Consider the following 17,327-nt stretch of genomic DNA (forward strand, 5'->3'; position numbering starts at 1 on the left):
TGTATGTCTGTGCAGGCAAGCGTTCCTGAAAAAGCAACTTTCAGAGTAACAGAAGAGGTTTAGTTTCTGACCGGGACGCACAGAGTAGCTATTATGCAGCCAATCCATAATTTCCACGTATTTTCGCTTCTCCGGAGTAGTTTGTCCCCAGAATCCTTGGGATGACGCGGAGCTGGTTCCGCTCCAGGCCGAACGCCGGGCTCTCCCTCCCGGCCTCGCCCGCAGCGCCCCCTGCAGGCCCAGCGCCGCTCAGCCACGAGCCCGTGCTTGCAGCACGAATCCAGCCCAGCTCCGAAAAATCCAGGGACTCCGAAAAAGGAGAAATTAACTCTGCCCCAGCCAGCGCCGGCACAAACACACACTGCGAACCTCAAGGGGTTTGTGGTTTAATTCCTTTTGTTCGCCTCTTTTCAAAAACCTCTGTAAGCAGGTAGCACCATACCTGACCGGTCACAGAGTTCCTTGGCAAATGCTCAGGTTCTGAATGCTTGAAGACTCTTAAAAACTATTTTTTTTTTTCATCCCAAATATCCCCTAAAGTTGTTCCTGTATGCTTCCAGAGTACATTTTTTGGTTTTCAAAAAACTCTCCTCTCCCCATTTCCTACCAGCTCAGGGAAGCGCCAGCTAAATCCCTTGGGAACAGAACTTTCTGGAGGAATGTTTTAAGCTCCATTTTTGGAGAAGAGATCTAATAAGCAACAATATCCCGGCCTTTATTCCATCCTGGATTTATAGCACATGTTCAACTCCCTGAAAAATCACAAGGCAGTAGTGGGGGTATGGGGAGAAAAACCCTAAGTTAGGATGGTTTTAATAATTTTTTGACGTGCAAAGCCTTCACCTTTTTTTATTTTTGTGGTCACAGCACTTAGGTTGGAGGGGAAGAATATGAGGCAAAGGGCTTTTATGAGGCTATTGCTACTCTGAAGGCAACTTCTCCCGTCTCTCACACTAAACAAATCACAGACTGTTTCTTCCACCACAGTCCTGAAACCAGAACTCCAAGCCAGCACACAAGTGAAACAGCATCTCCACAGATTTTCCTTTGCAAATCCAAGGATTTGCCTACACCAAGAAGAGGAATACTCCTTTTAGCACTTAAGAAGGGGGGAATTAACTTACCATAAAAATAAACTCCTTGGGAAATTTCTTCTTTCACCTATTGAACTTCCAGACTGGTTGGGGGAAGGTAGTATTTAAGCAGATGTTCTTACCTTCATGAAGTTTCTCTGTGGGAGTTTCATAGCCTAATCATTCCCAAAATCTAGGTGCAATATTTAATTTAGATGATATGTTTTTTTTAATATAAGGTTAGCAGAAAAATTCAGCATTATCTTGACAGAGTAAAACATGTCTTCAGGCAGTCTAGGCCTATTTTTTTTCTATTTTAAGACTACTTAAACAAAAAAAAGAATTATTGATTTTCCTTATTATGTATGTCCCTAGGGAAACCCTCCATTTTATGTGGACTGGAAAATACTTAGCATCTGCTTCTCTATTCTCACCATTGAGTTTTTTCATCAATTTCAAACATTCTCTGCCTCAAGACAGCAGACATACCTCTATTTTCTTAGTAGTGTTTTGATTTTGCTATTGTATACAAATCAGTATGCAGAGATATTTACATTAAAAACTGCAATCTAAAATCTAAACCACGGTAATTTATTCTGCCACAAGAGCCCTGCTGCATATGTTGTTGCAAAAACCTAATCTGAATTTTAAACCAACACACAGAAATGCCCCCTGTCTAGAAGTCACCAATGTAATACTAAGAACAAGATAATTAACTCCTCTCACTTTAGAACTAATTCATACCAACCATATGAAGTTTAACAAAGACAAGTACTGGATTCTGCACCTGGGATGGGGCAGCCCTGGATGTACAGACTGGGAAATGCGATGCTGGAGAGCAGGGCCATGGAAAGGGAGCTGGGGGTCCTGGTCCTTGGTAAGTTGAACATGAGCCAGCAGTGCCCTGGCAGCCAGGAGGGCCAGCCCTGTCCTGGGGGGCATCAGGCACAGCATCACCAGCCGGGCAAGGGAGGGGATTGTCCTGCTCTGCTCTGCACCAGGGCAGCCTCACCTCGAGTGCTGGGGGCAGTTTTGGGTACCAATATAAGGAGGATCTAAAGCTCTGAGAAAGCCCAAAGGAGGGCAGCAAGGATGGTGAGAGGTCTGGAGGGGAAGCCATACAAAGAGGCTTATGGCTGAGGTCACTTGGTCTGTTCAGCCTGGAGGAGACTGAGAGGAAACTTCATGCAGTCTGCAACTTCCTGATGAGGGTAAAGAGGAGGGGCAGACACTGATCTCTCTGTGGTTACCTGTGACAGAACCTGGGGGACTGGCCTGAAGTTGTGTCAGGAGAGGTTTAGGTTGGACATTAAGGAAAGGTTCTTCACCAGAGGGTGGTTGGGCACTGGAACAGTCTCCACAGGGAAGCAGTCACAGCACACCTGAGAGTTCAAGAAGCATTTGGACAACGCTCTCAGGTGCCCGAGATTCTTGGGGATGGTGCTGTGCAGGGCCAGAAGTTGGATTCTGTGATCCTTCTGGGTCCCTTCCAACTCAGTATATTCCAGGATTTTAATTTGGGCACCCATTCAAGTAGGAAACTAACCTAGTCATATGCAAATTCATACTGCTTCTTCAGAGATCTTAATGGTTTGAGAAAACACTTAGATACAACTTCTCTAAAAATCTGAGACAGTATTGACTGAGCATTCAAGCAAGTCTGAAATCAACATCCTCAAAAAGCAGCAAATTAAATGCATTGCAGGAAAGACTTCACTGCTATCAAGCAGATTTCAATTACAGGAGGGAAAAAACACCAAACCAAACACCTAGATTGTGAAGAAACACTTATTAAATACATTGGTGAAAAATATTTAATGGTCAGAATACATTTTCAGAAACTGGCATTTCAGAAATGCTAGTTTCAAGAAAAAGGCCTGGATAATTTGAATATTGTTTTGCTTCAGTATCATGAAATTTGGAAGTAAAAGGTAATATAGTTCCTTGTTTGTGACTTCCAGATTAAGTCTAAAAAGAGTATTTCTCTTCTTTCCTGAAACAGTTCTGTTTGGAACTATAAGCAGGAGCGATAGACTACACAAAAGACAAACATATGTATCTATATATACAATCTTCTTTTATTAACAAGGTATGTCATTACTGAACAAGGCAACTGAGAAATACAAGGACTGGACATATACATGAAAATTGTACAACTCGACTAAAATTGGCATGTGTTTTATATACAGGTGTGATTAATTACGGTTACAACTCTACTGTATTTGATTAAACACAGTCCTAAGCACTTACATTATGAAAATATGAAATTGATCATACAGAGTTCAAGTATGTAATCTAAAAATAATAATGATTTAAAAACTTCCAAACTTTCTATTTTCATCCATTTTTCAGAACAGCACTATAGCTTTTCCTTCTACCATATACATGAAAGATTATCAAAAATATATTGATGGGTCTATCACTAATCATGAATATTTATATTTACAATAAGTTAGCAAATTCTTCACCAAATACTTTATATACAAAACTCAATTTGCCCTTTGTGAAAGAGTCATTAAAAAGTTAAAAACCATAGAAATGCCAGTTAGAAATAATGCATTCCAAAAATTGGACTTGTTTACAACAACTGAGAACAATTGAAAATAATTTATGAAAAAGTATGTACTTTTAGAACATGAACTCTCACAACACTTTAGCTCCAATACAGAGTAGCAGGAATTTTGTCCCATGTGTTCTTTGAGTGGCAAACTTCTCTTCCAATCAAGCTGCAAGAAAAAAAGAAAAAAAAAAATTCTTAAGCAGTTTGATGTGAGTCTTTGAAGACAATTCAAGGGACCAAAATTGATTCCCCCCTTCTCAATGCAGGAATCCCTGTCCCAATCTGTATTGGCCCAAATACTCAGAATTCTTATTTCTTACCTTAGAGGCTAAAAGGAGAAGGAAACAAAATAAGAGAAACCCAACAAAAGCCTCTGTACTCTCTACTTGAGTGCAATTCAGAAGTGCACAACCTTTTGCCAGCAGTGTTTTTGAGTATGATCCTGGCTGATATTTGTATTGACTATAATGCTTTTGCAGCATGCTTTGAACACCCCTAACCAAATCATCTTCTCTGCCAAACTAAAAACCCCTCCAACCTGTCTCTCAATTGAAAAAGAACTTAGACAGGAACCAGACGTTTGCTCTGCAGGTACTTCTTCTACAGACATGAGCACCTAAGGAATTCTGCAATACAAAACATGGATGCTGAATGAATCTACACATACTAAGGATTAGACAGCTACTGAAACACAGACTCTGTTGGAATTATGTTCCACTCTGGCCCATCCAAGTAATAGAAATCAGTTTGAGAACACAGAAGCAGTTTATAGGGCTTCCAGTATGTGAGAAAATAGCAGATGGATCACTCACTAAGGTCTCAGCTCACTTCCTCAATTGACAGCATTACGGAAACAATGCTCTGGTTCCGCACTGAATCAAATCAGTACGACACAGTGCTCCAAATACACTGCAGTAACTTTGACAAAGTGCTGCCACTGTATAACAAGCAAAATTAGATCTTGCTGTCAAAACCAAATGAAGTAGACTGAATTTCCCTTTTTATCTCTAGAGATGATGAATGCATCTCCTACACTTGTTGTACGGTTTTCCAGTTTTCCAGTTCCAACAATGTCTCTCCATGTGCTATTATCTCGCTTGTTGTGCTGTTCTTACTTATTCTTCAAATTTCATGATGACCAATGCTCCACTTGATTTTTTAAAACATCTTGATCACTTTTAACCTTTGCAGCCACGCTCCCAGTCTTGAAATCGTGTCCCCTCTTATTTTAGACAGTCCTCCATTATTTAGCTTTCCTCCTTAGTAATTACTCTTTAATTTAATTTAGTCTTGATTATTTTCATGTCATCTTCCTTGTTCCTCTCAAATCAAACTCACTAGGGGAACAGGTATAACAATTGTGGCCTTTTCTTTCCTCTATCCTGTTTCAAACTTTATCTAAATATCACAATTGACTTAACTTTTCTATTTTGATGATTTTATACATGCAAAACTCATTCTCCAGTTTTCTGCTTCTCTCTCCACATTTTCACACCCGTTTGTGCGTATCCATCTACAATGCCTTCTCCAAATTCAAGTCTTTTTCACCACAACCTGACAGATTTGGGCAATCTTGAGTAACCTGCTTCGATTACAGACCAATGACAAAGATGTATTTGTTCCTACATCTTCACACTCAGGAACCACATCAGCATTTTGCAGGTTTTTGGCAGTATCTCTCTAAAACATGTTCTGCTTAGTCCACTTACGTATCTAAACTAATCCAGGCCCTGAGTTGTCTTAGTCTCCTGATTCAGGTCACCACACATTCATACAAACAATGCTACTGGCACAGCTTAAGGTGCGATGTGGGAACAGAGAGTAACTCAAGCTACTTAAGCAGCTCTGCTAACATATTAAAATCACAGTTTATCCATCTTCCTTTCATTAACACTTGGATCTGTATCTGATAATCTTCAGTCTGGCTTGATTTTTGCCACTACTTCCTATCTTATACTTCACAAACTCTTAGAGCCAGAAATTTCATACTGTCTGTTTGTCCCATCCCCAGAAAATAAATATCTACAGCAATAGTTTAGGATCCTTTACATTGCAGTGACATGAATGTTATCACAGACACAAAATTTGTACAGAACTTTGATAACTTGAAGGTGCCTCAGATCTTACCAGTTTAATTTGTGCTCTGTCGCTGGACTTTTGGTCCAACGCTCTGAGTTTCTTCTTCTGGATTTGGGCGTTTCCCTGCACTAATGCCAGTACCAAGGGCCGTTCTTCCTGATAATTTAAAATCAGTGTTTACATTAAGACTCTATTGCACCCTTATATATCCAAGAAAAGTGTTTGGGGTTTGTTTTTTTTTTTTTCAATATTGTTTAAATTACCTGCTTGCAATAAGTGTGATTGCTGATTGTCTCCATGAGCATAGTGTAAGATACTACTTGCTTGACAGTAACCTGTTCAGATACAGTAGATATTTATTATACTACATAAAATTTAGAGCTGCAAGCAAGTGTGAAATTATGTTCTGTACAACAACAAAAAGGAGCCAATTGACTTATTTTCCATCATCAAGAAAAATCCTGCCAGAAACTATCCTGAATGCAGAAGAGTTCTTACGCAAAAGAAAAATAAGCTTCATGGTAGTCCACAGCAGTTAAACATATATGCACTTATATCTGCAGAGTGAACATTTGGTACCTACATATTTATGCATTATATTTGCAACAAGCAGAATGCTTGCATACCCTAACACTTTAATTATAAGCTGTTAGAAATTTTAAATTAAATTTTATATTTAAATTTTACTTCTGCCAAGTCCTTTTTTTTTATCCTGTTATAGCAACGCAAATGAATCCCCAGCATAACTTAGTTGTGGAAAAACAAAACAAGCAAGTAAGTTAAAAGAAAAATGAGAACTTTCTTCTGATTCATGTAAACTATCTACTGGCAACCTTGAAACTGAGAGTTCTGCGTGAATAGTGCAATCAGCAGAAGCAGTTGCAAGGTTTCTTGTTCTGAACAGTTGCGGTGTTCCAGTTACGTTCTGGGTGCTTAAACAAAACACAGATTACAGCCTTTCCTGATCAGTAAACACACCACCTCTGTTAAGACTGCAAAGAAACAAACAGTTTGGTTAAATTTCATTGTAACTTGGATCTATCACAAACCACAGCTTAAGGTTCTGTATAGTTAAAGTAACAAATATTTGCTTCCACAATAAGAGACTATCCACACAAAACTGTGGAAATTAATTATATATGGAAAAAGTGGTAGCGAAATCAGGGAAAAGATAACATACAAATTTTGATATCCAACACACAAGGTGAACTTCTGGTTTTCAGTTTCTTTTAAAGTAGCCTAGGATAATGTTTATTTTTTTTTTAGTCATATTTGTGATCCCTCCCACTCAAAACATACAAATACTGCTCTAGATGAGCACTTGAGAGATAAAAATGACAAGACAAACAAGTGCACTTTAAGAAATAATTTCTATGCTTCAAGAACAGAAACAAGGTCAGTTCATGTTGCAGACAGCAGCTGTCAACCAAAATCTATCCATGCTATTTTGATGTTTTGTCTGGTTTTCCATAGTTGCAAGGATTTGGAGATCCTCTACAGACAGGCACTGCCATAATACCTTGCGGCTGAATTCCACTTGTTCCTGTATGAGAGTCTCCCAGGGCACATGACTGAACAACAGAATGACCATCACCAGTTCCCAGCTGAGCTCCTGGAGAGGCAGGGAGAAGACTTAAACATAACAGAAGGTAAAACTCCAGTTTTGGGATTTAAAATGTAGGGGGTTTACCCCACTCTTCAAGACATAGGCTTTTTATTGTGGGTTTTAAACTTTTTTCTTTTTTCAAACCCCCTCATTACAGGTCCGAAGCTCTAAGGGCTTTTGTCTTTCCATATTCACTGAACCTCCTACAAAAGGAATACATCTCTGTTGTGAAAAGTGTAAGTACATGAATGCATTTTAAAGAGAAAAGAGTGTATATAATGTTAGTTTTTTTAAAAAATAAATCTTTCTTGTCTTATACATGTCCAAAACTTACAAAAAATAAAAGCTCAAGAACCCTGCTTTAAAGAGTTTGTATTTTAAATCTTTAAGAGAACTGTACTGGTTAAGAACAATAAGGTTCATCTTCCTCCACAATCTGCTTCTAACCTTGACTAAAGCCTACAAAGAATATAAAGCCAGTAGATTTCCAGTTCTGCTGTATCCTTTTACATTGAAGAGTCTAAGGTGTATATAGTACATAAGATACACCATGGGTTAATACAATCTTAATACTGTTCTTATTTTCTCTTAGTAGAAATAAATTCCAGTAAGCAATCTAGTGCCAGAATTAGAAAGCTTTACAAGTTAGTAATTCTCACTTAAAAGTTCACAAGTCACTCCTTATTATAAATATCAGGATGCTTATATACTTCTAGGACAAAATCATATTCAAATGCTTTTGAAATCAAATTGTTTGATAGTAGTTAATAAGTATTTTTGGAGGGGGAAAAACACAGGTGAAAAATATTTGCATATTTGAGATTAAAAAATAATTTAAAGATGTCTATATTCAAATACTATCAAGCAGTGAATAAATTTGAAAACATTTGTGACTTGCACTCAGAATTGTCTTATGAAAGCAGTTCTTTCTTATAATACAAAAAGGCAAGGGCATTACAAAAGAAGTTCATGTAGTTCTGTCCCAATAACTCTAAGTATTGAAAGAATTTCACTGACCTCCTGTACTACCACAACCAGAAATGCTTTCTCCTGGTGAATAGCTCATTAGGCCACCATTTCCATTTCCATTTGGATTAGAAGGCACAGTTGCAAGAAGACCTAAAAAACAAGACAAAATATATCAAGATAGATAGCTAGAGGGAAAAAAAAAAAAAAAAAATCAAGTGCAGCATTCTGTTTTCCGTGTGATAGCCAATTCTCCACCCTCACCTTAACTGGTTTCCTTTTATGACAGGAGAACACCTCTCTGTCTTGCCTGCTTCTATTTCTTACCAAACAATTTTAGTTCGTATTTCCTTGATTTTTTCTACATCATATTCTGCACGTTTCCAATATTCCTTAGTTACACATATCCAATATGTTTGGTTTAAATGCAACATATCCTGATTCAATACCCAGTATCTGAACATTCTGACTGCTCACACCTTCCTGAGCAGTACAGTGCACCTGCACATCTCAGAGCAAAGGGGAAGAATCCACCAGGGGCTGGGTTGGTGACTACTTCTGCAACACATTTGCATATGCAAATACAGTATCACTGAAGTTATGAACCATATTAAATTTCTAATCACTGGTAGTAAAACTAAACTGTATGAGAGTTTATCGGCATGCACAAAAGGCCTGGCTTAACAAAAACACGTCCAAAGACCCAGAGAAAAAAAATCCAGGAAATATTTGGAGAGGCACTCCCCTCAAACTCTTTCCTTTCTCAGTTACATATAGTATTTACTTGGATACGAACTCTGGTCATCACCCTGAGCTTAGACCTGACTCTCACTGCTATGAGACTAAATTATTAATTGCTAGAAGGTGAGAGAAGTTTTAAATAAATAAATAAAGCAAATAAACTATAATCATACCCAGTCCTCTGTATCGTGAAAGCTGCTGGTAGATCTGTTTCATCCTCTCAATATTCAGACGACTTGCCTCTGCATGGTTTACCATTGGTTTGGGATAATTAACTCCTATAATACATTTTGCAGCCTTCTGGATGCTCTCTGGGGCATTCCAAGGATCATAGATGTATTTTGCAGGGAAACCTCTAAGTACTGGCAAATAACGTCTTCAAAAAAATAACAGAAAGGTAGAAAGGTCATGTTAAGTATAAAGCTGCTGAATAGTTTAGGCAACACCCACTGCAATTTCTGGATTGTGAGTTACCTGATATAATCCCCATTTGGGTCAGTTCTTCTGCCAAAACCCACTGGGCAGTAGCAGTGAAAAAACTGTTGAAAGAAGGAACTACAGGATAGCCACATCCAGCTTCCAGCATTCACACTCCAATCTGCATCAAGTAACAGCTCTTCAAAGACCTTAAGAAATCAGTGCAACAAGTTAGTCTGGGCATGGCACACCTTCAAGACACCTATTTTTTCAGGATTTTTCAGGATTAGTTCCTGAGTTTTGGATTTAAGCTCTCTTACCTGGCAGCATGCAATTGCAAATGCCTTAATGCCAAACTCAAGAACAAAAAAAAAAAAAAAAAAAAATCATAACCAGGCTTTTATCCTGTAAACAAACTTGCAAGCAGTAAGCATCTCAGCAAGCTACACATTCTTAAATAAACACATCCTTGAAAAATGAATCCCCAAAGGATGGCTGGAGCCTCATGGCTTCCAAGTAGCATTTGCTGTTTTCAGAAGAAATGCTTCATCACATCACAGTTGAGTAAGCTTTGCAAACTTCCAGAAAACAGGGAACATACAAAGTACATTTTGAACTCAAATTCTGGTCTGAATATCTCAACTTGCACAGCACCTTTCACTATGTGAGGAATCCCAAGAGAAGAATTCAAGAGTTTTAGGGCACCCCAAACATGTAGAAGTTGTGTTCTTGAAGGCTAATAGTTAATCTAGCAAGTCACAATGTTGAGAACACACTCAAATTCTGAGAGGCATTATGAACCACCAAGAACACTGAAGGATGGTGTGACAGGTAATGAATTCTGGTCTGAAGACCAAAAAAAAAAAAAAAATCTTCCAAACACTTTGATTTTAATTTGCTACCCCTATTATATATATTAAAAAAAAATCAAACCAAACAAACAAACAAAAAAAAAAAAAAAAAAACCAAAAAAAAAAAAAAAAAACACAAAAAAAAAAACACCAAAAACAAAAACCAAAAAAAACCAAGAAAACCCCACCACCAAACAAAACATGAGCAAGTTGAATATTTATGAGGGTTTTACTTTAAATCTGGAGCTCAGAAGCTGTGAAACATTCATGCTTCCAGCACTGACTGCTTTTTCATCTTCAACCCAGACAGTACTAACTTGTATAAAAGCAAGTTTATCTGCTCAGTCAGATCACTAGTAATCAGGCTGACAAAAACCAGAGCAAAGCCTCATTCTGTGAAGGACAATGCTCAAGGACCTTTTATACAAAGAGTGGACCTAGGAGTAGTTTTAAGAAGAGATACTTATTTAATACATATTTTTGCAAGTTCTGAGTTTCCTTCAAACTTACATAAATTCCAAATCTTCCAAAGCAACCATCTTTCTTCATGCTAAGGCACTAAAAACTCAACATCATAGTACTGCCACCCAACTTCAACAAATATTATTCCTATACAAGGTCTAAATAAGGTAATACAATTAAACAATGATCTCTCAACCTCTTGCTCCATATACTCAATGAGGCATTCATTCCACAGTATACACTAAGTGTTACAAAAGTATCTTTTACTAAATATCTGCAACTACTTGGGAAAAAAGTGTTTTGAAAAAATAGGATTTATCTTAAAACACGTTCAAAAACATTTCAAATAGATGGTGACACATGAAGTGTGTTAGCACACAATTGTTCCACTAGGTGCTGCCATGTAGTAAGACTTTGGCAATAACAGCACGGGGAATGCCAGATTAATTTTTGCTAGCTATGGAAACTTGAGTTGAACATCTTTCCACTGCACAAGTCTGGGGCCTTCATATATCTGTATTATTGCAAAAGTAAGAACAAGCTGCCATATACCTGTAATTTACAGAGGAATTTATCTGGAACATACTGAATTATCTATGTATGTGCATCTTCAGTGTCTGTATTTGTGAACTGCAGAAGTAACCAAATTTTTTAATTGAAAGGTGTTTGCCTACAACTGATTTGTTAATAAAGAAAATTTCATATGATTATATACATACAGAAATATGGGGTCAAAATCCCGATGGCAATTAAATTTTTTAGATTTCAAAAATAAAATTGTCCGATTCTCAATTTTTAATAGATTATTATTGCTTAGTAAAAGTTATGCTACACTTCTAAAAATGTAAAATTGATTAAAAGGCTTAATTAGTGAGAATAAATTATTCTGTTGTTTTCTTAAAAAAACTGACATCTTGGATTTGAACTTCAACATCTTATACTTGCATAAAATTAACTGCAATGAGCCTTCAGCCACATCATGTTGCCTTTACGCACTGTTCTAACACTGGGCAAAGTGACAGAAATTGCTGAAAGGACATTCTCAGTTTTTTTGTTTTCTCTCTTTTATTCCCACAGTACTTACTCTTCGCAGGGAAGCAGATGCAAGATAGGAACAGAAATTGTTCACACACAGAACAATTGAGGAAAAAAATCTAAATTACAATAGTTATCCATGTTTATTTTTCAAGATTTAGGAAGAAATCTCAAATTTGAAAGAATTTCAGACCTATTCTGACTGCAAGAAACATAACATTCCAGTAAAAGAGAACATTCAAGAGGTAAAATTTCAGTACACCTGGTTTATCAGAACCAATTTAGCTTTGCCCACAATTTAAAGTTTAAAATTCAACTTACACCACACAGCAACAATTATAGAATGACCACCTGACACTTTAACAGGCACTTTAAGAAATTCAAGAATAAGAAACAATACCTTCATTCCTTCTTCCCAGCTAATCCAGAGGTCACCTCGAGTCAAAAAGCATGCTACAGCATGCCGGGCTAAATGGTGAATCCAACCTTCCTGACGAAGCTGTGTCATAATTGCATCAATCCAAGGAAAACCTGTCCTGCCTTCTGCCCATTTGGCCAAAGCCTCAGGATTCTTATCCCATGGAATTTGAACACAGATAGGATTCCCCTCCATTTTATCAAACCGTGGATTGTTAGTCGCCGCTGTGTAGAAAAATTCACGCCATAACAGCTGGCCATAGAGGGAGAGGGGAGGGGAGCTGTTCTTTTTTACCTGAAGATCACCATTAAAGAAAAACATTTTATTAGGAGAAGTAGGGGATAACCATGGCATCTAACAACATGTATCTGACTACACAGAAGTCCTACCTTTTTGTACAGATCCGTTAATTTGAAATAAAAGAGCCGACAGGACAAACAGCCAAAGCGGAGGTAGGGACTGAGCCCCGTAGGGCTTGCCAAAAGGGAATTTGCATTCATTCGTGGTCTTTCAAAGTTTGCTACCCAAGCCTTAAAAAAACAAAACAAAACAAAATCCACACAGCAAAATCAGACTAGAGCCTATATAGCAACTTAGAAAGGGGAGAAATCACACACTGTCTGTAACTGAATCCAAACAGTGGACAGATGGTCAGGTCACCTACGATACACAGGCGTTCCTTTTGAATCAGCAGAACCTCTAGAAGGTAATTCAACCCAATGTAGAAGGCATGGACTGTCTTCCAGAGCTATCTGTGCCTTTCTTTTAAATACAATGGAAACCTAGACAACTAGCAATACATTAGTTGTCAGAAGAATTCCCCTTCAAAGTTATAAAATGCATGGGTTTTTTAAAATAAAATTACTTCGAAAATAAATTTAAGTTTTTTATAGTACAGAAGAGTAAAACAGACTATCTTTAAAATTCATATCAAAGATAATTTACTATCACCTTTAAAAAACAAACTATTGATTTACATCACTGAGGCCCTGAGTTCAAGTTTGTGGGTTTGATTTTTTTCAACACAACTTGCCCAAATCCCTTTAGCTTTCACACTAAAGAGTAACCATGTTTCCCAGATGTGTCAGTCTTGCAGTGATCTGAAACACACCTTTCGTTCTAAATGTCTTTCTAAGCGTGTGAGAGCTTCAGTTTCTCCCCCTGGCCACACTGCAGAAGGCAGACCATCTGTGTCAAAACCTGAAAGACAAATTGAAACAAGGAAATTGATTGTTTGCTTATACTCTAAAGCAACAAAATTACAGCATACTGATACTTGACTACTGCACCCTTAGAAAAACCTTAAGTTGGACACCTGAAAAAGTCTGTTTTAAAACAGTACGCAGCCAAGTCTTCTCAAAGCACATCCAATACCTCTAACTTGCAGCAAAACTCAATTTTTTCCCTTTACATTTACATTAATATACATCAAAAATTTCAGATGCTGAATGGTCTTACTTCAGTCCCAATTACACTGGTTTGTTTGGGTTTTTTTTTGCATTAAGTGACCCCTCAGATTTTCCTAATCTACAATATGCAGGCTATCCTAAAGTCATAACTTTTTATTTTTTTTAAATTACTATTAAGAAGCAACAATTGCTTTTGTAATTTACAGAATTAAAAACTTTTCCACCAAGGTAAAAGGGTGAGTGCCATCTTCAGAAGATTCCTAGGTATCACTGACCTCAACTTAAGTAACAGAGATTGTTAATTTGATGATAAACACGTACTTGAGCCGCAGAAGAAAGATAAAAAGAAGGCAATCAGATTTTCCCCACATCCTTCCACCAGCCCCAAGATTGCTCACCAGATGTGTGGGAGAACATGTCTGCCTATAGTTTAACCACTGCATAGTGAGATCATCGCTTCTTATAAAGGCTTTAAAAACCAAGGTCTGCTTTGTAAGAGTTCAAATGGACTAGAGAGGGCGATAACAGTTAACCAAAATCTGTCCAGACCATTTTGTTAGCAATTTGGAGGTCATAGCACATTTGGCTGTATTTTGGGATGTGTGGGGAAACTGGAAAGAGATGAGAAGCTTCACAGGACAATAGCTGATACTATTCCTTAAAATTACATTTATAGAACTGTAAGGCTTTTTTCCCTCAGAGCCTTCTAAAGTAATTAATTAACTTATTACTATCTTTTTTCTCTATATCAAGACAAGAGGGTGGTTCTTTTCAAACTAGTTTGTTAAATGACAGATAAATGACCTGAAGCACAAAGATACAAAGTATATTTAATACAAAATGAAGCATGAAAGATTATTAATTAGTAGCTTAATAATTATTTGGTACCCTGGGAAAATGGCTATGCTGTATTACAAGAAGCCAAACAGTACTTAGTATAGATCAACCTGACCTGTCATTTAGCAGAAAACAAGCAAAATTTACAGAGTTGATTCTCTTTTTTTTTTTCCCCTTTTGTATGCCATAATTGCATCAGGTTAACAATTACCTGCTAGCAGGACCTCATGTTGTTTTAAGTATTGTGCTTTTAGTGGTAGATTACATCTTACTTGTTTCAAAATGTCAAAGCAATCTCAGAACATACCCAGCTCTTCAAGTGATGGCACACCGTATTTCTCATCGTGGTCATCAGAAACTGGAGTAGTACATTTTTTCATTACTTCTGGGGTTATAGTCTCCACAGGCATCTCCAGGGGTTCCATTCTACTAATAAGGGTCTGAAATCGCTTGTAAGTAAGAGGAGGCTGTCCTCCATTTAATTCTATTATTCTGTATTAAAGAAAAACAGAAAAGCAGCATGTCAGACAATAGTATTTAAGTTTTTCTTATCAAATATACACACCAGAAAGCTCTCCTTACCTCCCTCCAGCTTACACAGAATCCCAAATATACATGGTAATCCAGACAGAACTTTAAATATACCATCCTTCTTTCCTCACTAGGGAGACCTATAAATTAACTGTTTATAACCAAGTCAATTTTCTTATTTTCTTCATTCCTGGGTTATAGAAATTTCCTCATGAACAAGGATATAATGAACATGGGCAGTTCAAGGCAAAGAAAAGCAAAGCAGACAGAGATCCGAGCTACATACAGAAGTATCCAAGTCACATACAAGGCCACAGTATTTACATTCAAAGAAATTCACTTTCCCCTTCTGGTATTGAGAACAGTAGTCAATATTAAAACTGTCTTAATGTGGGGGGAAATTAACATGTAGCTTATACACACTGACTGTTGTAAGAACACAGTTTCGTGTTTTGCATTACCATTTAAAATGTATCTGAAGTCTTGGAAAAAAGAAAAACTTCAAATTAAAATCTACAAAGTGATAGATTGAACCAAATGGTTATTTAGCAGGGTGTTTGGCTGGGAGGGGAAAAAAAGAATTTCCAATTTGGGATTAAAAAAAGTCATCTATGGGTTTCAAAAAGTAAATACTTCCCATTTCACTGCCCTCCCATATGTCTAACAGTCTCTTATACATTGGCTTGTAACAGAATAAAATGGGCAGCTACCACAGTAAATCACCTAATGTTAAGAGAAGACAAGTTACACTTGTAACTAGTTTGTGGATTATGTTTCTATAATAGGGAATTAACACCAATCCCTTAAATAGATCTGTGGAAAAATATAACAAGACATTAAATAAGACAACACAGGGATAGCAAACAATCCCCAATTACTTATTGAATAGATTATTGGTAGAAAACAGTTCTTAAAAAAACATAAAGGACTTTCTCATAACTTGTGTACAAAAAGTGAAATAAAGACAAAACAAACAAAGCAACTAAGCAAAACCAGATGTTATCTGGGAGAAGTTACAGACATGTTTGAATAACTTAATTATAAATGACAGCTAATTAACATAAACCTCATTTTCAAAGGAACTCCAAATTAAAACTGCATTTCAGATTCAGTTACATATAATTTTTTGGAGTTTCAAAGTTCTACTCAGTATGTAAAAAAATTTGGATGGATGGATAAAAATGAAACATAAAACAAATTTGTAGTTTTCCTAACTATGAACTGTTTGGTGTGGAAAGTAGCCCACAATATATAAATAAATACTACATAAAATTCCAAGGGGCTTTCCCCCCTCCTTTTTTAAAATCCAAGGTAAATGGTAACTTACTTGTCCAGGTCATACAATGTATGTGAAATCCGAACAATGACCTCCACTCCTGCTTCACTAGCCAGTTTCTTGATAGCTGCATCTCTTTCCTTCCCAAATGGTTCCGAATCATATTCAATAGAAAGTTTTGCAATGTTCCATTCCTACAACACAAACCAAAAGTGTGGTCCTTTAGCAACTCAGCTGCATGATGGAGGGTCAGGGTAAGGAGAACTGAAAGGACAGGGGCAGAATGGAACGCCAGCTATTACCTGTGGATAGTTATCAGAAATACAGAAAGATCCAAAATATATTAGGCACCCAGAAGAACAAAAATAAAATCCAACTTTTTGGCATCTAAGTAGCTATCAGGCATAAAAAAGCCTCCATCCACCCTATTACTGTGGGTGCTCACTAATGCAACATGTAATGGAATAATTTCCATGCAAATTTTGAAAACTCATCTCTAACTATAGGATCCACATACCTTAAGAGACTCAAAAGAAGGGGAAGATGACAAAGGCTGTCTTCTGAACATGGATCAGCAGCAGTACCTTGCTCTACAGAAAAGCTTTTTACATATGCCTGTCAGCTTGAGCACAACTGAAGTTTCAAGGGAGGGGGGGTGGAAATACTGCCCTGTCCTATCACCAAACACTTTCTTTACCTTTTCCAAATCCCTTCTCCTCACTCAGACAATCTTCAAATTCTTAATTAAAAAAAAAAGAAAAAAAAAGAAAAAAAGGCTGTCTTCTACAAAGAGAATGCCTTATACCTTGAAGTTCAATATTCTTTATGTCAGAGATGCTGTTACCAAGGCCAACAGTCATAGGTGAGGAAAAAGAAGGCAACAAAGGGATCAATAATGGCTAAAGCTTCTGCAACAGTAGGAAATTTGAAACGTGAAGTTTGCACAAGATGATCCTAGAAAGCCATCACATCAATCAAATACCTTTCTAATCCCTCAGAATCTTAATGACTTGATTTAATACACCATATTATTTCAGAGAATTGGATTTACACCAGAGACAAGGGC

At 37.2% G+C, this 17,327-nt stretch overlaps 1 protein-coding gene across 2 annotated transcripts in view; it reads right to left on the reverse strand.

The window, feature by feature from the left end:
* Nucleotides 1-3,127: 3,127 nt before the first annotated feature.
* The window catches only part of CRY1 (cryptochrome circadian regulator 1), a 39,841-nt gene continuing 25,641 nt past the window's right edge, over nt 3,128-17,327 (reverse strand). Inside the window, exons 3-14 of one of the 2 annotated variants that reach the window (XM_053944176.1) lie at nt 16,313-16,455; nt 14,762-14,946; nt 13,320-13,408; nt 12,598-12,738; nt 12,191-12,502; nt 9,500-9,651; nt 9,199-9,401; nt 8,336-8,437; nt 7,232-7,324; nt 5,976-6,047; nt 5,761-5,868; nt 3,128-3,799 (exon numbers count right to left, since the gene is read on the reverse strand). In XM_053944176.1, coding sequence (XP_053800151.1) covers nt 5,765-5,868; nt 5,976-6,047; nt 7,232-7,324; nt 8,336-8,437; nt 9,199-9,401; nt 9,500-9,651; nt 12,191-12,502; nt 12,598-12,738; nt 13,320-13,408; nt 14,762-14,946; nt 16,313-16,455 — 1,596 coding nt within the window. In that variant the 3' untranslated portion in view covers nt 3,128-3,799; nt 5,761-5,764. Of the gene's footprint in view, nt 3,800-5,760; nt 5,869-5,975; nt 6,705-7,231; nt 7,325-8,335; nt 8,438-9,198; nt 9,402-9,499; nt 9,652-12,190; nt 12,503-12,597; nt 12,739-13,319; nt 13,409-14,761; nt 14,947-16,312; nt 16,456-17,327 lie in introns of those variants that run through there. The other variant, XR_008431228.1, reaches the window with a different exon arrangement.

The sequence above is a fragment of the Vidua chalybeata genome, chromosome 5 (assembly GCF_026979565.1).
Source record: "Vidua chalybeata isolate OUT-0048 chromosome 5, bVidCha1 merged haplotype, whole genome shotgun sequence".
Classification (NCBI taxonomy): domain Eukaryota; kingdom Metazoa; phylum Chordata; class Aves; order Passeriformes; family Viduidae; genus Vidua; species Vidua chalybeata.